A 25,142-nucleotide genomic window follows, 5' to 3' on the forward strand; every position below is an offset into this window, starting at 1 on the left:
GAGAGGTCACAAAAGACCCCAGGACAACGTGTAAAGAACTGCAGGCCTCACTTGCCTCAATTAAGGTCAGTGTTCACGACTCCACCATAAGAAAGAGACTGGGCAAAAACGGCCTGCATGGCAGATTTCCAAGACGCAAACCACTGTTAAGCAAAAAGAACATTAGGGCTCGTCTCAATTTTGCTAAGAAACATCTCAATGATTGCCAAGACTTTTGGGAAATACCTTGTGGACTGATGAGACAAAAGTTGAACTTTTAGAAGGCAAATGTCCCGTTACATCTGGCGTAAAAGGAACACAGCATTTCAGAAAAAGAACATCATACCAACAGTAAAATATGGTGGTGGTAGTGTGATGGTCTGGGGTTGTTTTGCTGCTTCAGGACCTGGAAGGCTTGCTGTGATAGATGGAACCATGAATTCTACTGTCTACCAAAAAATCCTGAAGGAGAATGTCCGGCCATCTGTTCGTCAACTCAAGCTGAAGCGATCTTGGGTGCTGCAACAGGACAATGACCCAAAACACACCAGCAAATCCACCTCTGAATGGCTGAAGAAAAACAAAATGAAGACTTTGGAGTGGCCTAGTCAAAGTCCTGACCTGAATCCAATTGAGATGCTATGGCATGACCTTAAAAAGGCGGTTCATGCTAGAAAACCCTCAAATAAAGCTGAATTACAACAATTTTGCAAAGATGAGTGAGCCAAAATTCCTCCAGAGCGCTGTAAAAGACTCATTGCAAGTTATCGCAAACGCTTGATTGCAGTTATTGCTGCTAAGGGTGGCCCAACCAGTTATTAGGTTCAGGGGGCAATTACTTTTTCACACAGGGCCATGTAGGTTTGGATTTTTTTTTCTCCCTAAATAATAAAAACCACCATTTACAAACTGCATTTTGTGTTTACTTGTGTTATATTTGACTAATGGTTAAATGTGTTTGATGATCAGAAACATTTTGTGTGACAAACATGCAAAAGAATAAGAAATCAGGAAGGGGGCAAATAGTTTTTCACACCACTGTATATAGCACCTTTCTCATACTCAAAGCACTTCACAGAAATCCAGAAAGAATGACAGGGCAGATACAACATTGGATACAAATAACACTTAATAAAAAACTAAATAAATATTAATAAAGGATATACAAAGCATTGAAAAATGTGAATACTGCAAGAAAACCCTGAACAAATAATGTTTGTACAAACACACATCTTCCTGGGGATCTAGACAGAGAGGATGAACTGAAAGAAGGGTCAGAAAGTCTGGGTAAGTTAAAAGAATAAATACATATGCATACATATACACATACATACATACATTATATATATATTATATATATAGGCAAATACATATTCTGTTTACTCAATGTATGCGATCCCCTTTGAATTTAAATCTGATACTTTAGCTGATTTTATTTTCTATTTTAAAATTACAAGTAACCCTTCCCTGACCCATACGTTTTATGTTATTGATGTTTTTCCATATAATGCGTTTTCTATGACTAAATACAAGGACACACTAATACACCTTTTACATCACTTATGTAGTACGCACTAATAACCAGCAATAACGTAAATCTGTGGTCTCGTGCAAACTTATTTTATAGCTACTGTTAAATAATATTTCTAAAACAGATATTAATGCCCTTGTAGTGAATGGAGCAATCAGAAGCCCCTCGCCTAGTGCTGTTACCATTTTAGTAAATACCGCACCACGCATTCGCTGTCGCCGGCGGTCGGGATACTCAGCTCACAAGTTAACTTGTGCAGGAGACAAGTGTCGAATTCAAAACTTAAGAATAATAAATACGTACTGATCGCCTCTAAACCTGTCAGAGACGGGACCCATAGCCGGTCTCAAGCCAAAGTTTCTCCGCGGGCACTGTAAGCAGACTGCGAGGCTAAACGGGATCGACAGGACCAGATTATGACAAGAACTACGCAGAAGACCGCAAATGGATAGCCGATCTGCTTTGGTACTAGTTTTACCTGATTGCCCGTCACCACCGGGGCAGGCCAGCTCGAATGATCCGAGTTATTATAATGTGCCCAGTTGACTTTTGGATTAAGGTGTTGCTGATGTTGCATTTCCCACGAAGGATCCCCGCCACTCATTACCGCACCGGTGTCGTTGACCGCTACGCCGTAGGCCACGTGGTTTGGAGTCTGCATACGTGACATGCCTGGTGCGAATCCTCTTTTGCCTCCTTCGAATGCGGGTAAACTCTTCTTCCTGGAAAAGAATTAAAAAATTGTGACAACGGGCTTTGTCTCTTTAAGATTAAAAAAAAAAACAGTTTCTGGCAATGACATCATGGAGAATTTCTTACGGTCACCAATCAGTTTAAAGGGACAAGGAGGCGGGGACAGGTCATCCGGAAGTCACTTTTACAACCAGTAACATTTAGGGACTGAAAGTTCACTGTGCGCTAGCTTTCTGACAGTACAGAGAGATGGAAATGAACTTCATTTTTAAATCGTTGCATTTCCTTAAGTAGGCATACAGTGTAACCACAGATGTGAGAAATAAAAGAACGATCATTTTGTATACATGTCAAAATATTTATTTAACGTCTGACTTATTCTGTGTCAATTACCATTATGATTATTGTTCCTTTTGCTATAATTAATAGTTTTTTTTTTTTTAACATTCGTAACTGTTTATACGCAGCATAAAAGGACCGAACATAACGTGCTCTAGAGACTTAACTTCACCACGCACTGAAGATCGAGGGCTTTCATTGTCCCCTTAGCTGCTCAGATTGAGGAACGTCTTGATTTTTCTGATTACAGAAAAAGTCCGACATTGGAGGACCCAAAACGAACAGCGACAAGATGCTGTTCATATAAATTGCATCTTCTTGAATTTAATTTCTAAATTTTATCTCAATACTTGATCACACTGTGAAAACCAGGCTAAATATAAATGTAAGTTATTAATTGCTTTAGACATAAAGAGATACGTGCTCGGAAAAGTAATACGTATTTTAATTGTTCCTGCAAGAAATAAAAACGGACCAGAAAGAGAAAGTAACGAAAGCCAGGAATTGCTCGTCGTTACGCTCATTTAGGTCGGTAGGGAAATATCTGGGAGTTAAGGAGAAGATAGGTAAGAAGGATTGGATACCACTTTCTGTTTACCAGTTCGATGAAGTTCCCAAAAAATCCATTTAGGCCACTGGTTTTGACCGCTCCCACTCATTTAGAACTGGAGCTGCCACACATGAGAAAGAAAGGGACATTCAGGTGCAGGGCAGATGACAATCAAGAGCCTTTAAAAAGGTGTACGTTTCTTGAAAATGCCAATCATTTAAGTAGTGTAGTTTGTTTTCTTCTGTTCTAATTTTTCTTTTGGGTTGCAATTGATGCAGGAGTGCTACCCCAGAAGATATGGATCCAAGGTCATGCCTTTAAATGCTGGCTTTATGGAAGGGCTACTGGAAAGCCGGATGGGACACAACTGGTTCTACCAATTGAGGCAGAGAAGGTACATTGGCTGGAAAAGAGAGGAGTAAATTGGGCAGAAATGCTGCAGCTGTTAAAGGAAGTAACCAAGAGGTGGGGGTTCATCCTCCATGATTGTTATGCATGTAGGAGGCAATGACCTGGCCAACAGGTCAGGAAGGAAGACTTCTAGCTTTATGGACAAAGGTGTGGTCTTCCATTGTGCCTAGGTGATACTGGGAAGGGGCAAAATCTCAAATTGCGATGGAAAGATAAAATAGTTTTTATAGTTAACATTATTGATTGTTACTTAACAAGTAAATAATAAAGAGTGTCTCCCATGATGTTCACTAGAAGGGAGTATATATGGGCGAAGAATGATGGCAGGTATGGTCTCCACACCTTAGTAAGTAGTAAGGGGATGGGATCTGACAGGTTAAGGCATAGGCCCATCTGACATTATTATCCACCCCCATGGCATTCATATGCTCTTTGCGGGGGAAGGAGTGGTGGTATGCAAGAGTGGGCTGGGGTCCCAGGAACAGCAAACAATTAAAGCACCAGGACTGGCCAATCTAAAAAGTGGGGGGTGAATGGGTTAGATAAAGGAATGTTGATCAAGCAACCAGTTTCCTTCCTCAACCCATAGAGTAAAGATGCAAGTTACCAGGACAACCTGCAGGCAAATATATGGGTAGGGTGGCCGAGTTCAAAGTACTGTCTTCATTGGCCAAGCCACAGTTGAAAGGGGGTGAACCGCAGCATTCTTTGTCATTTGTTATCAGAATTATTTGTTGTTTAAACAGGCAGCTAGAATATTGGCTGTGCGGCTGAATCCAAGGTACTGCTGGAGTAAATATATAGTGAAGGGTGAGTCAGGCTTATAGTTAGCACATTGCTCACCCAGGTTAAGACAGCCAAGCTATCAGGAAGCGGCAGAGGACAGATCAGCTCAGCTCAACAGAGAGGATCGCAGCCTTCTCCATTTGTTGGATCAACAGGCAGCAAGGGTTCTGGCTGTGCAGCTGGGTCCAAAAGGCCTGCTGGGCTGAACCCAAGGTAAGGCATGCATCAGGCTTGCAAACTGCATGGCACTCATCCATGGTAAGACAGCTGAACTGTTGGAAAGCAGCTGAAAGGAGACTGACTCAGCTGAGGAAGGGGATGGACACTGTAATTTGTTGAAGGGGGCCTAGGGTCCACTAGATCTGTTTTTTTTTTGTATATAGTTAAGTGGTTCCTATAACGTTTTCCAAGATTAAGTGTATGGTCTGTTCATTTTGAGGGGGTGAGGAACAAATATGAGCAGGGTCTCCATACCTTATTGCTCCTGAAGGAACTAAAGTGTTTTTAATGGTATTAGAAAACAACTCATATTTTTTCTCATGGTGATGCACTATTTAAGTAGTAATTAAATTATGTTAATAAAACTGTAAACAGTTCAGAGTTGAGTGGTGCTTTGGATAAACAGGAACCAGATGTGAACGTCTGGGCATCTGACACAGGAGGGACCACACAGTTCTGGAAGGAGGACCATGGAACACCATATACCTTTGGGAAATTATCTTTCAACTTGATAAGAAGGTGCTAGGATCTCCCCTGAGACATCAGAGTCCTCACCAATACAAACTATTATGAAAGCAATAAACAAATGCTTCATTTCAATTATAGTGTACGTTTTTTAGTGCAGGCAAAGATCACTTTAACAGTTTATGCTATGTTATTGAGTTGGGATTTAACATTATTTTGCTTTTTTTATACAAGACATCAAGGTTCTTGGGGTTTCCCCCTATACCTGAAAACTCTTTTAAACCATATTTTGTGCAGGAAATTATACCATTACCAGTAATGGCACACTGAATACACTTGACTTGAGCATTCATAGTTTTTATCCTCTTTCTCTGTACGTTTAGCATTCATTTGCTCACAGGTTGATGCGCTTGCTGCTTCCTGAGCAGCTGTTCTTTTCTCCACCCTAGCGGCTCACTTCTTTCGTCTGCATCTTTTCATGTTTAAAGTCAGTGTTTGTGTTGCAATTACTTAGTACGTTTTCCTTAATTTTTCACTTAAGCTGGCACTTAAGTCTTCAATCTGCCTCAAGAATGATTTAAGATATGAAGAGGTAGGGGAAGTGACGGCGAAGGTGGTAGGGATGAGAACGGCGCCACCCATACGCATGCACCGCATGGCTGGCCTGCTGGCAGATGCCGAGAGTTAATTCTACAATAAAATAAAAATAAAATGCGGACTAACCTTGGAGGTCAATCATCACCCCGAAAGTGGATAGTAGACGCCACGTAGTATATGTGTACCAAATTTCTGGTCAATAAAAACAGTTTGCGAGCTACAGATGATTTAAAATCCCGGACAGACAAACGAACAACCATGGTAGCGTATTATATAAAGAAGATGGTAAAGCGTAATCCAAAAGCATAAATGATTAGAAGAACTTTCTAATTCTTTTTAAGTTGTGCATTCCAAATCAACCAACCCCAGGGGTTCATACCCAAATGGGATGTGAGGGGTCAAAGTTTCTGCTGTTCACAAAGCTTTGAAAATGGAGATCAGTAATACAGGCAAATGGAGTGTCACTTTATGCTATTTTGAGAATGTTGATCCATCCATCCATCCATATTCCAACCCGCTGAATCCGAACACAGGGTCACGGGGGTCTGCTGGAGCCAATCCCAGCCAACACAGGGCACAAGGCAGGAACCAATCCCGGGCAGGGTGCCAACCCACCGCAGGACACACACAAACACACACTAGGGCCAATTTAGAATCGCCAATCCACCTAACCTGCATGTCTTTGGACTGTGGGAGGAAACCGGAGCGCCCGGAGGAAATCCATGCAGACACGGGGAGAACATGCAAACTCAATGCAGGGAAGACCTGGGAAGCGAAACTGGGTCTCCTAACTGCAAGGCAACAGTACTACCACTGCGCCACCATGCCGCCCAATGTTGATCCAACATATGATATTTTTGATATTTGATTCTTTACCAGTGGAACTAGACCTCTAAGAATCACTCAAAGAAGGATTATAATGGCAAATTTCAAACATAAACATAATATTATATATATATATATATATATATATATATATATATATATATATATATATATACACACATACATACAGTGCATCCGGAAAGTATTCACAGCGCATCACTTTTTCCACATTTTGTTATGTTACAGCCTTATTCCAAAATGGATTAAATTCATTTTTTTCCTCAGAATTCTACACACAACACCCCATAATGACAACGTGAAAATTTATTAAAAATAAAAAAATTGAGAAAGCACATGTACATAAGTATTCACAGCCTTTTCCATGAAGCTCAAAATTGAGCTCAGGTGCATCCTGTTTCCCCTGATCATCCTTGAGATGTTTCTGCAGCTTAATTGGAGTCCACCTGTGGTAAATTCAGTTGATTGGACATGATTTGGAAAGGCACACACCTGTCTATACAGTATAAGGTCCCACAGTTGACAGTTCATGTCAGAGCACAAACCAAGCATGAAGTCAAAGGAATTGTCTCGAGGCACAAATCTGGGGAAGGTTACAGAAAAATTTCTGCTGCTTTGAAGGTCCCATTGAGCGCAGTGGCCTCCATCATCCGTAAGTGGAAGAAGTTCGAAACCACCAGGACTCTTCCTAGAGCTGGCCGGCCATTTAAACTGAGCGATCGGGGGAGAAGGGCCTTAGTCAGGGAGGTGACCAAGAACCCAATGGTCACTGTCAGAGCTCCAGAGGTCCTCTGTGGAGAGAGCAGAACCTTCCAGAAGGACAACCATCTGTGCATCAATCCACCAATCAGGCCTGTATGGTACAGTGGCCAGATGGAAGCCAGTCCTTAGTAAAAGGCACATGGCAGCCCGCCTGGAGTTTGCCAAAAGGCACCTGAAGGACTCTCAGACCATGAGAAAGAAAATTCTCTGGTCTGATGAGACAAAGATTGAACTCTTTGGTGTGAATGCCAGGCGTCATGTTTGGAGGAAACCAGGCACCGCTCATCACCAGGCCAATACCATCCCTACAGTGAAGCATGGTGGTGACAGCATCATGCTGTGGGGATGTTTTTCAGAGGCAGGGACTGGGAGACTAGTCAGGATAAAGGGAAAGATGACTGCAGCAATGTACAGAGACATCCTGGATGAAAACCTGCTCCAGAGTGCTCTTGACCTCAGACTGGGGCAACGGTTCATCTTTCAGCAGGACAACGACCCTAAGCACACAGCCAAGATATCAAAGGAGTGGCTTCAGGACAACTCTGTGAATGTCCTTGACTGGCCCAGCCAGAGCCCAGACTGAATCCGATTGAACATCTCTGGAGAGATCTTAAAATGGCTGTGCACCGACGCTTCCCATCCAACCTGATGGAGCTTGAGAGGTGCAGCAAAGAGGAATGGGCAAAACTGGCCAAGGATAGGTGTGCCAAGCTTGTGGCATCATATTCAAAAAGACTTGAGGCTGTAATTGCTACCAAAGGTGCATCAACAAAGTATTGAGTAAAGGCTGTGAATACTTATGTACATGTGATTTCTCAGTTTTTTTATTTTTAATAAATTTGCAAAAACCTCAAGTAAACTTTTTTCACGTTGTCATTATGGGGTGTTGTGTGTAGAATTCTGAGGAAAAAAATGAATTTAATCCATTTTGGAATCCGGCTGTAACATAACAAAATGTGGAAAAAGTGATGTGCTGTGAATACTTTCCGGATGCACTGTGTATATAATATGTATATATATGTGTGTGTGTGTGTGTGTGTGTGTACCAAGCAGGTATATGGGAATAGTTTTTTTTTTTTTTTTTCCTTTTTAACAATATTTTCATCTTGATTTTCATTCTACTTTTCCAGGTGTTCTGATTGTTTAATCAATTATTTACTACTTAGTAGGGCCGACACTGAAGTAGTTGCAACCTTTGATTATTCAGTGTTGTTTGTATGGGTGTCTGCTCTTCTCGTTTTTAATCATCATTAATAAGATACAACGAAGGGGGAAAACCACACGGAGAAAGTACAAAATATAATGAAATCAACAAAAGAGAATTAAGAATTTAAATCTATATCAAAAGCAGAAATATTTCTAAATGTCTTATAAATGTAAAAATCATGCTGCTGCGCTTTTCTGAATGTAGAATAAGAGAAGAGAGAAAAAAAAAATGCCAGCTAATCAAATGAGATCAGTGTTATCAGGTGTTGTCAGCGATTAGGAATCTGGTTGGAACAAAACCCCGCAGCCACCGTGGGTTCAGAGGACCGTGTTTGAGATCCCCGTTTTAGAACATTTCGGGGTCAGTGATTATAAAGATTTTCTAATTTTCATCCTTTACTAGGGATTTAGTTCTCAATGACAGGGCTGTCGTAACAGCATCATAGGCCCCTGGGCAAAGTAGTCTACTGGGGCCTCTAATTTGATAGAAAAACAGGAACATTGTGGGCCACCAGCCAGTGGCCATACATTAAGACAGCCCTGCATATGATAAATGTCTATTACAAACGAGAATATTTAGACTTCAAACATTTAAACTTTAGCTCACATGTAATATTTGCCACAACTATTGTTATTATACATTTTATCTCGCAAAGTAAACCATTACATTTGTTATGAACACCCCGAATTTGAGTGGTTTTCAGACTTTTTCTATTCTGTATTAATTTTGAAGTAAATGGATCTGTCTGTTAACTTACTGTTACACGTTTAAGCGAGTAACATGCCAGTGTAATGTTTGGTTTTTGAGAGAAGGAGAGAAAGTGCGCCAGCCATAACTCTGTTTGTAGTACACAGGACGGGGGCACAAAGCGCAGTTACAGAGACAGGAGACCTCAAACTATACGTTACTTTAAACGCTGGCGGGCAAGTAAATTTCGAATTCATTGTTTTTATTTTTGAATATTTCCCGTTGGTTCTCCACGGTGTTGCTAAGCTAAGTTTTCTGGAGACCAGCAATAAACCGGTAGTATCCAAAAGTAAGGGGAGCAAACTTACTCCTTCATTCGCTCACTTTCTCTAAACGACTAAAGTTTATTACATCCTGTTATATCAAGGAAACATGCCATGGATATTAAAGACTGAACATTTTTCTGTTACCTGAATCTTTTGATGGCTTCCTGGAGACGTAACTCGGCATCTCGTACAAGCTACCCGACGAGCCGGCCACACGGAGGTGCAGTTAAGGGCTTCGCTCTAGTTTGTGCGCATGTCATGTGATTATGTAAATATATGTTATAATTCATATTTCACGCGTATTTTATGTACGTCATGTATAACACACAATGCCGCGTTTGTTTTTAAAATACCACTTAATGATAAACGATTATATTTGCCAAGTCTTGTTGGGTGGCTTTTAAAACATTACTCAGACAGTATATGTGCAGTACTTTCCACAGGTGTCTAACTTTAAGAGTCTGAAACTGAGCTAAACTTACATAACCCTTCAAATTACAGAACATTTAATTATATATATTACTTTCGCATAACTAATTTTTAAAGAAAAAAATCCAAACTTCACATAATAGTGATTTTATCTCTCCGGACAGTTTTAGCGGACGGACTGGAGTTTGGTTATTTAGAGCGTGTGACGCTCTGTTAATCCGGCTGGGAACACTTCCGGAGAAGAGAGCGGCTGTATTTCTTTATTAAAGAGAGTGTTTATGGCCTGAAACGTCGGCAAGCGAAGAGAATTGGAAGCGTTAAAAGCATCAGACGAGTTTCTGCAGTAAAAAAAGAACTGAACTTTTTGTTTATATATTTATTTTATTTAGTAATTTTACAAAATGAATTACATGCCAGGCACGGCCAGTCTCATTGAGGATATCGACAGTAAGTTACACAGCTGTTCAAGGTTGTTCGTGGTTAGAACTGATTTTTATTGGCGGGGGGAGAAAAAATATACGCAGGCTGAACTTCAGAACAGTAATGAAAAAAATAAGAAAAAAATATATAAATATTTTTAATTGTTACACAATTACATGTTACAAAAATGGTGTAGCATTTTATTCATTATTTGAAGTGCACAAGTAAGACACATAAAATCCGTTTAGTGTCACAATTGTAATTGATGTCGCAAATAATTTTAAATTATATACTTCTTCAATTCTCTCTTGTACTTCTAATAAAAAGACGCGGAGAGAGAATGTCTGTAGATTTCAGAATTTTCATTTCAAAGGGCTTTTAAAATTCTAATTAGTTCAACGTGAGTAATTAAAAAGTTTTGCTTAGTCAAAAGACGGAATTATTAATAGTATCATTTACTGCTGTAGCATGAGACCTGAAAATATTTTGAACAGATGTTCGTGCAGTTCGAAAAACTTTTTTTAGACCACCTATTTCAATATTCGTTTATTGGTTTTACTGGTTTTGTAAAGCCTATCACTGTCCTGTAATATATGGGCTATTAAAGAAGTTTCTGGGGCGGTTAAGCTGAGCTACATTTAGTTCAAATAATAATAATAATAATAATAATTCATTACATTTATATAGCACTTTTCTCAGTACTCAAAATGATTAATTAATTTACAGTACTTGATTCTCTATGGCTGTGCATATGTGTATGTATCATATTAATGATCGAATTTGATTTGGTACATGCTATTATACATACAGTGCAATATGTGGTGAAATGCTCTGTTGCTAAATTCCAAGACTGTGCATTATAAGAAGAGCATAAAAGACAATAAACCATAAAAATCAATATGTACAATAATAACAATGTAAGAGAATTAGTAACAGGGCATCGTGCAGCACCTGTGATGCGCTCTGAAATAAAATTTTAATTCTGTTTAAATTTGTTTATGAAGTACACTTTAACTGAAACACTCAGTGTGTTATGCCCTAATTATAATACATTAGAACAAAAATAATAAGTTTAATGCAGCTGAAAATCATGTTTATTGGGTAAGGTTTTTATTAAGTCATGTTTACACAAGGAAAAAAAAATTCCCATCTCCGTTGCATCCATTAAGAGACAAAAAAGAAATAAAGCAATCAAATGGAGACAAGACTGGTTTAAACATACACAGAACTTCCATAATGTTTTACATCCTTTGATAAACAGATTATTTGCTAACTGCTTCTGACCGTTTGATAGTGCATTTTTAACTGGAATGGTTACATGATATATAAGAAAAACTGTACACTTCTGGAATTTTTTCTTTATTATTGCTAATACTTCTTATTAGAAAAAGATGTCTGGCACTACTAGGAAGGAGGACTTTTCTGGAGTGATTTGTGTGGGTCTTTAAAGTGACCATGCTCCCTGATTCACAGAAGTTGAGTCCTGTGTGTGACAGGGGTCTGTCATCACTTGAGATGATTGCTCATTTTTTCAGCATTGCCCTCTGACACACACTTGCCAAATCATCAATGTCAGCCCCAATTGTGTACAAAGAACAAGCTGTTTTTTTTTTTTTTCATCGAGTTAATGCAATGAAAACTTTCAGTGTATGTCCGCTTTCTGAGTACAGTATTTGCTTTATGTATAGTATATGAAAAATGTAAGCAGTGATTGAAACACAGTGCAGACTGTGTGCTGCTAATCTAATACATTGCTGGGAATTTTATTATGAAGCTGTTACAGAAAAGGAGCACATTTGAGTTTTTCGTAGTAGTCTTTGCTTGTGTATGGAGTGCTGTGAAACTGTTCACTGCATATCTGACCAACATTCAATATAGTGCCACTATTATTTATTTACTGCTGATTATACTATGAAAAATATCTAAAGCAAAGTTTTTATAATTAATTAAAATAGTTTAACAAATTGACAGCAGATTTTGTCCATATCAGCCATAATTATTTTCTTAATATGGTAAACCTTCTTTACCTTGTAATGTTTTTTTATTTGTATGCAAAATATAAATTATAACATGTTTGTGACAGCATATAAGAGTTGAGTTGTGTTGAAACTCAAGAACCATGTATATTGAAAATGAAAGAAATATTTCTGTATGTAACAGTACCCTTTTTATTTTTAGAAAAACATCTTGTCCTGCTGAGAGATGGAAGAACGTTGATTGGGTTCTTGAGAAGCATCGATCAATTCGGTATGTAAGTACCCTGACAGCAAAACACAACTTTCTAGCCTCAGTTTTTAAGAAAGTCAACCTTTGCTTTCCCAGATACAATATTTATGATGCACTGCTAAATACAGGATTAATAAAAATCCAGACAGGTCAGGTTGGGGAGCATGATGTGGTACAGTGAATTGCCGATCCCTCTAAACAACAAAACAGCTTAGGATCCTGATTGGCAAACCCCCAGGCAGACACACGGTCCAGCCCCACCCTCCAGAAATGACCCTCAATCTGCCGCAGCCAGGTGTTACGTGGGCGACCCCTTGGCCTGGTCCAGCCACTCTGGTCCTCAACAATGAGGATCCTGTGTGCCAGATTACCCTTGGGGAATCATGCCACATGGCCGTAGTGCCTTAACTGATGCTCCCTCACAATGTAGCTAATGTGCCTTATTAGGGACTCCATGAGCTACCACTCATTTGACACAAAGTCAAACCAACGGTATCCAAGGATTTTTCGGAGAGACACAGTACCAAAGGAATCCAGTCTTCGTCTCCGGTCACTGGATAGCGTCCATGTCTTGCAACCATATAGCAAGACCGGAAACATCAGGAATCTAAAGACTTGGACCTTCATACTTTTGCATAGATATTGGGAGCAGCACACACCCCTTTCCAGCGACCTCATGACCCCCCATGCTCTCCCAATCCATCTATTGACTTCATAGGAAGAGTCACCAGAGAGATGAATGTCACTGCCGAGGTAAGTAAACTTTAAAAAGGTAAAAAGTAACACTCTCTCCGCACATGGACACATGTGCCCAAGAGGTCATTAAAAGCCTGGATCTTGGTTTTTATCAGGACACTCACAAGCCCAGACTCTCAGACTCCTCACTCAGTCTCTCAAGTGCCCCGATCAGAGCCTTCATTGACTCAGTGAAGATCACAGCATCAAATGCTCATAACTGGGATGTTTTTAATAAATGCTTTGATGGTGCATTAGAGGAGTTTGTCTTGGACCTGAAAAGGTAATGTACACATGAACGATTAATGGAGTGTGTGTGTGTCTTGTTTATGTTAATTTTTCTCAATCCATCCCTTACCAAAGAAGTGGAAATATTCAGTTGTGAACTTCTTATCACATCAAATCAAATTTTATTTGTCACCTGCCATTATACATAGTACAGTATGCAGTGAAATGCTTAGTTGCCAATCTCTTAACACTGTGTCTTTGAAGAATATTGATATTTATAGAGTTGGGCATTTAGTATGTACAATGATAGCATTCTTTTTCTATTGTAAAAGTATACAATAACTTAATATAGTAGAATTAACTATGAGGCATCATGTAGCTTTATGTGCCGTCGTCGTTTTGGATGCGGATGGACCGTAGAAAGAAGTTCCTCCTTTGTCTGTCTCAACTGGTCTTCAGGCAGCTGTACTATTTTCCTGACTGTAGCTCAGAGAATAGGCAATTGTTAGGAGGGCTGGCATCTCTGATAATTTTCTTTGTTCTGATACAACATCGCTGGGTATAAATGCCTTTATAGTTACAGGGCACATATCCCTGTAATGCATTCACAGGGAGTGTGCTCTTTCCATACCAGATGCTGATATTTCCCATCAGGATATAGTTTATAGTGGATTTATAAAAATCCTTTTGTATCTGGGAAGGCAGCTTAAAATCCTTGAGTCATCTGAGGTGGTAAAGACATTGTTGTGCTTCCTTCACAAGGGTGTCAATGTATTTGGACCAGGTCAGGTCCACGATGTTGTGCATACCGACCACCCTCTCCAATTGAGTTCTGTTAATTCTGAGGAAATTGTAGTTTTCTGTATGATGAATTCATGAAGTATTTAAAAAAAAAAAAAAAAACTGTCTACCTCATGGATCATACACCCTGGATTTGAATCATGCACACAGTCACTATTGTGTGGAGTTTGCTTGTTTTGTTTTCCTTCTTTCGATACTCCAGTTTTCATTCCACATCCCTGAGATAAGTCTATTAGATTAATGAACAGCTTTTAATTGTTTTCTGACTTGTGCCCTGTGTGCTGCCTAAAATAGGCCACAATCTCTACCTCCCTGGAATGGATTAATGGAGTTTGAGAATATGGAAATTTGTATTTCTGTAATAAAATAATGAGGGGCATTTTGTGTATACAGTGGTGTGAAAAACTATTTGCCCCCTTCCTGATTTCTTATTCTTTTGCATGTTTGTCACACAAAATGTTTCTGATCATCAAACACATTTAACCATTAGTCAAATATAACACAAGTAAACACAAAATGCAGTTTGTAAATGGTGGTTTTTATTATTTAGGGAGAAAAAAAAATCCAAACCTACATGGCCCTGTGTGAAAAAGTAATTGCCCCCTGAACCTAATAACTGGTTGGGCCACCCTTAGCAGCAATAACTGCAATCAAGCGTTTGCGATAACTTGCAATGAGTCTATTACAGCGCTCTGGAGGAATTTTGGCCCACTCATCTTTGCAAAATTGTTGTAATTCAGCTTTATTTGAGGGTTTTCTAGCATGAACCGCCTTTTTAAGGTCATGCCATAGCATCTCAATTGGATTCAGGTCAGGACTTTGACTAGGCCACTCCAAAGTCTTCATTTTGTTTTTCTTCAGCCATTCAGAGGTGGATTTGCTGGTGTGTTTTGGGTCATTGTCCTGTTGCAGCACCCAAGATCGTTTCAGCTTGAGTTGACGAACAGATGGCCGGACATTCTCCTTCAGGATTTTTTGGTAGACAGTAGAATTCATGGTTCCATCTATCACAGCAAGCCTTCCAGGTCCTGAAGCAGCAAAACAACCCCAGACCATCACACTACCACCACCATATTTTACTGTTGGTATGATGTTCTTTTTCTGAAATGCTGCGTTCCTTTTACGCCAGATGTAACGGGACATTTGCCTTCCAAAAAGTTCAACTTTTGTCTCATCAGTCCACAAGGTATTTTCCCAAAAGTCTTGGCAATCATTGAGATGCTTCTTAGCAAAATTGAGACGAGCCCTAATGTTCTTTTTGCTTAACAGTGGTTTGCGTCTTGGAAATCTGCCATGCAGGCCGTCTTTGTCCAGTCTCTTTCTTATGGTGGAGTTGTGAACACTGACCTTAATTGAGGCAAGTGAGGCCTGCAGTTCTTTAGACGTTGTCCTGGGGTCTTTTGTGACCTCTCGGATGAGTCGTCTCTGCGCTCTTGGGGTAATTTTGGTCGGCCGGCCACTCCTGGAAAGGTTCACCACTGTTCCATGTTTTTGCCATTTGTGGATAATGGCTCTCACTGTGGTTCGCTGGAGTCCCAAAGCTTTAGAAATGGCTTTATAACCTTTACCAGACTGATAGATCTCAATTACTTCTGTTCTCATTTGTTCCTGAATTTCTTTGGATCTTGGCATGATGTCTAGCTTTTGATGTGCTTTTGGTCTACTTCTCTGTGTCAGGCAGCTCCTATTTAAGTGATTTCTTGATTGAAACAGGTGTGGCAGTAATCAGGCCTGGGGGTGGCTACGGAAATTGAACTCAGGTGTGATACACCACAGTTAGGTTATTTTTTAACAAGGGGGCAATTACTTTTTCACACAGGGCCATGTAGGTTTGGATTTTTTTTCTCCCTAAATAATAAAAACCATCATTTAAAAACTGCATTTTGTGTTTACTTGTGTTATATTTGACTAATGGTTAAATGTGTTTGATGATCAGAAACATTTTGTGTGACAAACATGCAAAAGAATAAGAAATCAGGAAGGGGGCAAATAGTTTTTCACACCACTGTATGTCTTAGGCACAAATAACATTTCATTGCTGTTGTCTGCTATTCTCTCTTTCTGGCCATTTGAATTGAACTTTATCTAATTAGTGGAAAGGTTTTGATAAAAATACCGATACGGCTTATGTGTTGTCTTTTACTCTAAATTCACTGCAGTCTTCCATAGAAGAACATAGAACCAAAAGTAGTGTAATGCTCACCCTAATTAGAAGCATTTAATATTTTTATGGTATTTTTTCATAGAGAGTAACAAAAACAAAATAGTTTGATTTCAGTAACAAATTATTCCTCATCAAGAAGCATAGGAATACAGTTAAACAGAAATGAAGCATTGATATTTGAGAATTCTGTTAAATCTAAACTTTACATTTTCTGCAGTGGCCCTCTTATTTTCATTGACACCAAAAAGAAAAATAAAACAAGCAGAATGATACAGTATAGATGATGGAAAAGAGGAGTCGAGAAGAATCGCATGCTCAGGGACAATAAGGGGAAGTTTGGTAAAGACTGAAGCTAGGAATCTCTTCTCAATGCATAAAGTTCTGAGAATCAGCAACAAAATACTAATTTATGTAGACGAAAGAGAAACTTTGACAACCTTTAAGAAGTATCTGGATGAGATCCTGGGACAACTTGGTAAGTCACTAACCAAAGGAGCTTGCTGGACTGAACACTCTTCCTTCACTTGTCAAACGTCTTCTGTTCTAATGAAGGAAGAGGGCATTTTATGTTTACTCAATCATAGAGAAGCGATGTATAGTGCCTGAAATGATGCATTCAAGGAGATGTTTCCAAAAGTATGCTTTTTGAGAAGTATGCACACTTTTTGCCTGGGATACTTTTGAGTTGTTTAAAATTCTTTTTTTTACCAATCAACTGATGCAGTGTATTCATTTCTGCACTGAAATTGAAACCTTTAATTTGTCAATGTGTGTTAAAGTATCTTTCATGATATGTTACTACAATTATTTAAATGTAAAACTGTGAGTTTACTGTATGTGGAAAGAGTTGTTTAATATATGCATAAAGCATTAGTCTTGGAGATTGGTTAAGTATGTATGTAGTAATTTTTTGAAAAATGGATGGTTAAATATGTTAACATGTATTGCTATACATATTTTTCTATTAGTTTTTTGAGGAACAGTGATAAACCCTGTATTAGTTATGCTGTATGTGTATTTGGATATTATATACTATTATTGATTTCTGGGTTTAACTTTCTTCTTTATTCAGCCAATTTAGTTTTACACCAGACAGTAGAACGCATTCATGTTGGAAAGAAGTATGGTGACATCCCTCGTGGAATATTTATTGTTCGAGGAGAAAATGTAGTTCTACTTGGAGAAATAGTAAGTTTTATTTTTTTCTCCAGTTTTCCGTTTACTGTATTTGGAGCTACCTAATTTATATCCCTTTTTTGCTCACCGCTTCTGTGTGACAATTTGCTGATAAACCAGAAACAATGTCAGTGTGCTCTGTTTTGATTTTATTGCCATTTGAATATTTGCTGCTACTGTCTAAGAGGGAAGTCTTGTCAACACATTCACGCACTCTTATCTTGCCCTTGAGCATAGATGATACCAGCTTCCCAATACAGAGTGATCAGTCAAGGCTGCACTGCTATTTGAATACAAGAAATAAGGACTTTAGCCAGAGTTAAAAAGTTGAAGATGCCGCGCCTACACGGTCTTTGACTGTAAAGCCTTAAAATTTGAAACCATTGAGCAGCACCTCCTCTTTCAGAGTACACATATACTAACAGAACTGCTTCAAACATAAAAATTTGGGGGGGAAAAAAGCAATATCTTACCCAGCTGTGACTTCATAGTGCATTTTTATCAAGGCTAAGGTACCTGGCTTGGCTGTTAAAGTTGAGGTTTATCTGGAAATGTACTGTTAATGGGCCTTCTTTAGCAGTGGCTCAGCTGTTGTCAGGAATGTCTTGTGGCTGTTGACTCTGCTTTATGGATCCAGAATCCTGAGTTTGACTCCCACCCACCCAAGTTACTGTTTGTGCAGTGTTTCTCTACTCTCCTGGTCTCCCCCCGCCCCCCAAATTATTATAAAGAATATGCTAATTGGCAATTCAGTACTAGTCCCACCTGAGTATGGTTTTGTGTGTTCTAGAACCTGTGTTGGACTGTCACCCTATCCAGGGTTCGTTTCTGCTTCTTACCTGATGCTGTTGAACTAGATTAAGTGTGACTGAGAATGGGATTTTCACTTATGTAATCAACTTTAATTTATTTTCAGATATCAGGCAGATGTTGTGTTTAGAATGTGTCTAATCCCTCATCATCCCAGTCTTTTTATCCCCACCCACATATTGTATTGTTGTATATTTAAAGACATTCTGCATTATTTCTTTTTCTGTTTTGCCTTTTTATATTTCATAATTTTGTTGCAATTTTAAAAGGCTCTTTGACAAAACATTCATGCAGAATGATCCTTCACATTTAGATAGAACACAAATGTGCAAAACAGGAAACCTGTCAGTACACATTTATTCCAGTACCAAAGCAAATAAGTAATTTACTGACCCATAATGGGACTATATGTATGCAGAGGTCATTGGGTAGAACCACCATGGCTGGATTTAAGAAGTGAAATGCCTGAGTGGCATTTCCAGCCAGGATTTATACAAAAGCGGATGCTGATAAAAATATGCTCTGCTGGAGACACTTCCTGACACAGCTGGTCTGGATAGATTGCTACCATTATGCTGGAAGGTGACAAGCATGTGTGGCTAGCTGCTGTTCTGTTTAGAAATAGTTATACAATAGGAGACATCTCAGTAGAAGAAAGCTCTTTATCTAGTGGTCATATGGTCATACTGTTCACTAATGAGTATCCGGGGTAGGCACATAATGTAGGTGATGGTGACCTACTCCATAGCACCTGCTATTGTCAAACTCCCTTAAACTAGTTCAGTGTCATGGGGCCTAAGCCCATCCTCAAAGCTTTAGACTAAGGCAGGAAAAAAAACGTGGATTGGGGTGGTAATCCATCGGGGGAAGAACACTCACACCTGACCAATTTTAGCTGCCATCTAAGGCTGATTGATAAGCATGAGGAGCAAAGGCTAGCCCATCTGGTCTGATCGCACAGAAGAGCTACTGTAGTACAAATTGCAGAAAAATATAATGCTGGCTGTGACAGAAAGGTGTCAGAACACCTGCAGCTTGTATGTGTGGGGCTGCATAGCCACAGACTAGTCCGTGCCCATGCTGGCACCTCTCCACCACTGAAAGTGCCGACAATGGGTGTATGAGCAACAAGACCATGGAGCAATGATAGAAGGTGGTTTGGTCTGTTGAATCATGTTTTCTTTTAGATCGTGTGGATGGTCGGGTTGCGTGTACATTGTTTACCTGGGGAAGAGATGGCAGCAGCATGTACTGCAGGAAGAAGGCAAGCCGGTGGAGGCAGTGTGATGCTGAGGGCAATGTTCTGCTGGGAAAACATGGGTCCTGGCATTCTACCTACCTTGTTACAGACCATGTACATCTCTTCATGGCCATTGTATTCCCATAGCCATGGCAGTGGTCTATTTCATCAGGATAATGTGCCCTACCACACCACACAGATTGTTTTGGAATGGTTTGAGGAACATGACAAGAGTTCAAGATTTTGTCTTAGCCTTCAAATTCCCCAGATCTCAATCCAAGCGAACATCTGCAGGATGTGCTGGGAAAGCAAGTCCAATCCATGGAGGCCCCATCTTCCAACTTACAGGACTTAAATTTAAGTTTAGATGCCAGATACCACAAGACACCTTCACAGGTCTTGTGGAGTCCATGCCTTAATGGGTCAGAGCCATTTTGACGGCACAATGGGGACATATTTAGCAGGTGCTTTTAATATTTTGGCTGATCAATATTTAATATTAATTTTATGTTCATGCTTCTCCACACTGATATCATTTTTGTTGACAGAGGGGTTTTTTTTTTATTTATTTAAATGGTGAGCTCTTGGGTTCATAAGTTGTTTAGGTCTGTGTATTTAAACAGTGGCTAGTGGTACAGTGCTGCTGTCCCAAAGACCCAGGTTTAATTACTGGTTTGATTTCTGTCTATCTTATGGTCTTTGCACATTCTCCTGTTTGAGTTGTGTGAAATGTCCCTCCACTCCACTTCTTGGTACTCCAGGCAACTCCTCCATATCATAATATGTTGGGTTAATTGGTGACAGACTAGTGAATTGGCTCAGTATGAGGGTAGACTTAATCCCTGTTTAATCTAGAAACATTATAAACATTAAGAGCAAGACTGCTAATAAGTGAATAAAGAATTTTTTATTAAACATGGAAGGGTAGGTTCATTTATACATCTTTTATTTTGATTGATGTTTTGATTGAGCTGAAAAAATGAGCAGGATGCCTGACTTCAGTCTTTTTACATTTTTAGGATCTGGAAAAGGAAATTGATACGCCTTTGCAGCAAGTTTCCATAGAGGAAATTTTGGAAGAACAGCGAGTGGAACAGCAGGCAAAGCAAGAGGCCGAGAAACTAAAGCTGCAGGCTTTAAAGGAACGGGGACTGTCTATCCTGAGAGCAGACACACTTGACGAATACTGAAGTGTTAGATTTCTTTCTTCTTCTTTTTAGTATTTGTTTTATGCATAACAGACTGTTTACATCTAAGGGACAATTGATGCAAGTTTTCCAGAAGACATTGTTTAATCTTTTTTCGTGAACGAAAATACTGGTAATTTAAATACTGTAAATTGAAAAAAGTATTATTTTTGATTATCTGTTAAATCTCACTGATTATGGACTTGGTTATTATAAGCACTTAAACTAATTTTATTTTTCTTTATGTGAAGAGTTTTTTTTTTTTTTTTTTTTTTTTTTTTGTATTTTGTGCCTATATTGACTTATATTTTTTGTTACCATGTAAATAAAATACAAGCAGCATCAATGCTAATCTTTAACAGTCCAGGACATATGATATGTTCTATTAATGCGCCCCCCCCCGATTTTGCAGTCCTGTATATCAACGTTATTAAGGTAGTGGTTTGGAATTTCCTGTTATTTAGACGTAAACTGTCCACGAGCCAAATTCTACAGCTGAGTTGGTCACCAGGTAAAAGACTAAGGTGATCTGATAGCTGAACAAAACAGAAACATTACTTCTTGAAATTTGTATCTTTAATCCAGCAGTCAAGGAGTGGACATTGCTTTCTGTTGCGATCTTGGGTGGGGGAAGAATCGATTCAAAACTGCTTAAGCTGAAGGTGTAGTTTGTAATCCACATGTTATGTTTGTAGTTTAAGAAGCAACTGCTAGGTTTCCGCATTGTCCCTCTGCCTCCTGGGGGTTTTCTTCCATACTCCAAAGATGTATAGGCGACACTACTGTAAATTGGCCTTAGCGTGGACATGTGTGACTTTGTGTTCTGCAGTGACCTGGTGCTCTTCCCTGGGTTGTTTCTGCCTCCTGCCCAGTGCTGCTTAGATAGAATCCCCTCCATCCTGAATTGGATTAAGCAGGTGGGCGACTGCCTGCATCTCTAGATTTACTACATTCTCACTGTGTGCGTGATTTCAATCAAATAGAGCTTGTTTTGAGCAACATATCACTTTATCAATTTACATTATTAATGACCTTTATCTTGACCATAATATCAACTATTTTACTGTGCAAATGCTTTTAATATGCTATAAAGATAGGCAACATAAGTTAATACACAACCATAATAAAATTAAGCTTCTTATACACGGTGCCAGAAATAATTTTAAGAGTGCAAGGTAACTTGCGTTATACCCGTCCATTTTCAGCGCACACATTGTGCAGCACATGATCAGAGAGCGCCTGAACACATCTTGCAAATAAACTGATCGTGGATAGGCTAAAAGTCCTCTGCTAGACACACTCCCTCACTCTCGTTAAGCAGTTTCTTTATTTAAACAGAAATCAGTGTAGCTCTTTTAAATGGATGTGACACATTTTGGATTGTCTGCAACTGCACTCCTCATGCATGGCAGTCATGGGGGTCCTGCCACCATTTATCATTTATAGTTTATTAGATTCTTGGTCAGGTTTGTTACTGTAGTTGTATATCTGCTACTATTGCTGTGTTTATCAGTTTTTGTCCTGGTACAATAATATCCTTTCTAAGATTTGAACCCATGAACTCCTAGCCATCCCATGATCAGCTTATGATCAAAGGTGATCTCTGGTACAGGCCTAGCCAGCCATCAGTTGGCTTGTTTCTGACCAGCAGGTTCGTAAAGAGATTTAAATTGCTATATAACTTAACATTCTCATTTCACTCGTCTTAAGTGGCATATGTGGCGACTTTGGTCAGAAGGTGTGATTCAAATGTAAGTGACTTCAAGTCACCCTGGGTTAAAGAATAAGTGATGTTAAACTTCTACATTAAAGATAAAAAAAATGTAACTTTTTGATATTGAAACTCCTTGACCTGCTGAACTAAAGCAACATCCTTAGACTTTTCTGAAAGTCCAAAGTGTTAAGCTTGTGGTTTGTCTTGAGGCAAAAAGAGAAAATACAAAATAGACATAAAATTAAAAAATTTTATAATTCCTGCACAAGCGTTACTTCCCTCAATCTCACAGCTGCTCATTGAGTGTTGACTGTCATGTTCTTAGTGTGGCTTTTCCTCCTGGTACTCTGATTCACACCCCTAAAGGAGAGTGTGGCTGGAGGTGGAGAGAAGAGTGTCAGGAGTGATTTGTGATAGAAGAGTTACCTGTAAGAGTGAAAAATTGGTCTACAAGACGGTAGTGAGACCAGCTATTTTGCATGGTTTGTAGACTGTAGCACTGACCAAAAGCCAGGAGGCAGAGCTGGAAGTGACGGGAGTTGAAGATGCTATGATTTTCACTCGGAGTAAAAAGGATTAGAAGTGAGTATATTGAAGAGGACAACACAGGTGGGACAGTTTGGTGGCCATGTGAGAGAGGCTAGACTGAGATGGTTTGGACATGTGCAGAGGAGAGATGATGGTTATATCAGGAAAAGAATGTGGAGGATGGAATTGCCAGGCAAGACCAAAAGAGGAAGGCCAAAGTGGAGGTTTATAGATGTGGTGAGGGAGGACATGTAGGCAGTCGGGGTGCCAGAAAATGATGTGAAAGACAGGGATAGATCTGCTGTGGTGACCCCTAAATGTGAGCAACCAAAAGAAGAAGACGACTCTGATCTGCACCCTCAAAGATGTGCTCTTCAGGTTAACTGATGTTGGCCCATTGTGTGAGAGTCTGGTGCTCTGCCTGTGGTTGGTGTCTACTTTGTACCCAATGCTCCTGAATTAAGCAGCTTTGAGATGTTCTCTTGCTTTCTTACGTGACTGTGCTTATCAGTGTGGTCCGTCTCTGTCCAAGTGTGCAGTTTGTGTGGTGTTGGGCTTCCTTTGCAGAGTAAATCCTACTGAAGAGTTTCCATGTAAAGGTATAGGATGCTATTCTGTGAGACACTAGTGTCCAGAAGATCTTCTACCTCACTGTTGTTGTTGATGTGAAAGTATTTGACTGAAACCTTTGATGTGAGTTACTCAAGTTCATGCTTCATGGAAAATAATGCTGTGTTACATTAGTCCTTCTTGCTCATTGAGCTTTGCTTTCTTTCATGTTTTTAATCTGAGCTTTTGAAAGTATTAACCTGATTAGAAAAATAAATTAAAACAGGAAGTAACTCATATGGGCAACTCTTTGCGAGGATGTGTCTATGGTTTGTTCCCAAATAGCTTTTACAACTGATTTTGCACACAGCAAGTATAGGAGTTAATGGAAACACATTCTTGGTGTGTGTGTTGGCTTTTGAAAATGAGATGCCTTTTGAGGGAGTTGTAGAGGAGAAAAATAAACTTGATGGACATTAAAAAGGCCCAATGAGGTATTGAAATCCAAATGTACAATTGGCAACATCCATTCTTTGAGTCAACTTCTTCCAATACCGGATCATTCAAGCTTTTTTTGCCAAAATTTACTACAAATTCCCAAGCAAAGGTATGATTTAATGGGATTCAATATTTGGATGAGTGCAAAAGCAGATATCAGACAAGAATTCGATTTTAATTAAAAAAAAGAAATGTGCTATGCAAATGCAGATAGTTTCCGATGAGAAATAACGCTATGGGAGATGAAGGTTAAGTCTAATCTCCTGATAAGAGAAAATATTGTTGAGCTAATAAAGCCAGCAAGAGATTTACTTGGTGTTTTTAGAAGAAAAGTAATGTCTGATGACTTAACATCTAATTGTTCGAGAAGCTACAGTTAGTTTGGCCGGAGATACATTATGTCATGGGTTTTCCTACAGGAGTAAACTATAATATCGTCCTCCCGCATAAAACTTCATTCACTGTTCCCTGTCAGTTGGATGTGGATAATGTTGGCTACCACCTAAGAAAATAATCTCGATGGGGTTCAGATGTTATGCTAAAGAGCCTTGAAATAAGGATTAATTACTTTGATCAATCTCTAGTTTAATAGAAGTTCTCTGCCACCATGTGTTGTCACTCTGAATGACACTTTGCAAGCAAAATATTGTGTGTCATGTGGCACAGAGTGAGGATGAAGATAAGTACAGATTAGCGTCACCCCTCACTTGACTTGACTACACTTGCTGTCTGTTAAATGCCATGCAGATAAAAACAAACTGCAGTTTCTCAGGATATCTCCCACCATGGCTTACCACGGATCATTTTACATTCTTTCATTGTCAGACCCACGTGAGGGAAGCAGGGGTTCGAGAGCTTACCTTGGGACTCCATCCCATCACAAGGTCCACTCACACACTGATATGGGCCCAGTTTGGAGCTGCCCACTACTCTGACCTGCCTGTCTTTGTGGATGTAGGAGGAAAGTCCACGTGAAAGGCATGAGGTCAACAAGCAGGAGCAGGCCTCGGCACTAGCGGGCCCCCCACATCTGGGGCAGTTC

General features: G+C 39.5%; 2 protein-coding genes across 2 annotated transcripts in view; one reads left to right on the forward strand and one right to left on the reverse strand.

Moving 5' to 3' along the window:
• bag4 (BCL2 associated athanogene 4) overlaps positions 1-9,642 on the reverse strand; it is a 35,862-nt gene extending 26,220 nt beyond the window's left edge. The window contains exons 1-2 of the mRNA XM_028799752.2: positions 9,540-9,642; positions 1,989-2,232 (exon numbers count right to left, since the gene is read on the reverse strand). Coding sequence (XP_028655585.1) covers positions 1,989-2,180 — 192 coding nt within the window. The 5' untranslated portion in view covers positions 2,181-2,232; positions 9,540-9,642. The remainder of the gene's footprint in view (positions 1-1,988; positions 2,233-9,539) is intronic.
• A 382-nt stretch (positions 9,643-10,024) lies between these two features.
• Positions 10,025-21,055, forward strand: lsm1 (LSM1, U6 small nuclear RNA associated). The gene is made up of 4 exons (XM_028799763.2): positions 10,025-10,271; positions 12,423-12,491; positions 17,471-17,586; positions 20,644-21,055. Exons 1-4 carry the CDS (start codon positions 10,226-10,228, stop codon positions 20,812-20,814), a joined length of 402 nt encoding a protein of 133 aa, XP_028655596.1. The 5' UTR covers positions 10,025-10,225; the 3' UTR covers positions 20,815-21,055.
• Positions 21,056-25,142: the final 4,087 nt, after the last annotated feature.

This window comes from Erpetoichthys calabaricus, chromosome 1, assembly GCF_900747795.2.
Source record: "Erpetoichthys calabaricus chromosome 1, fErpCal1.3, whole genome shotgun sequence".
Taxonomy (NCBI): domain Eukaryota; kingdom Metazoa; phylum Chordata; class Cladistia; order Polypteriformes; family Polypteridae; genus Erpetoichthys; species Erpetoichthys calabaricus.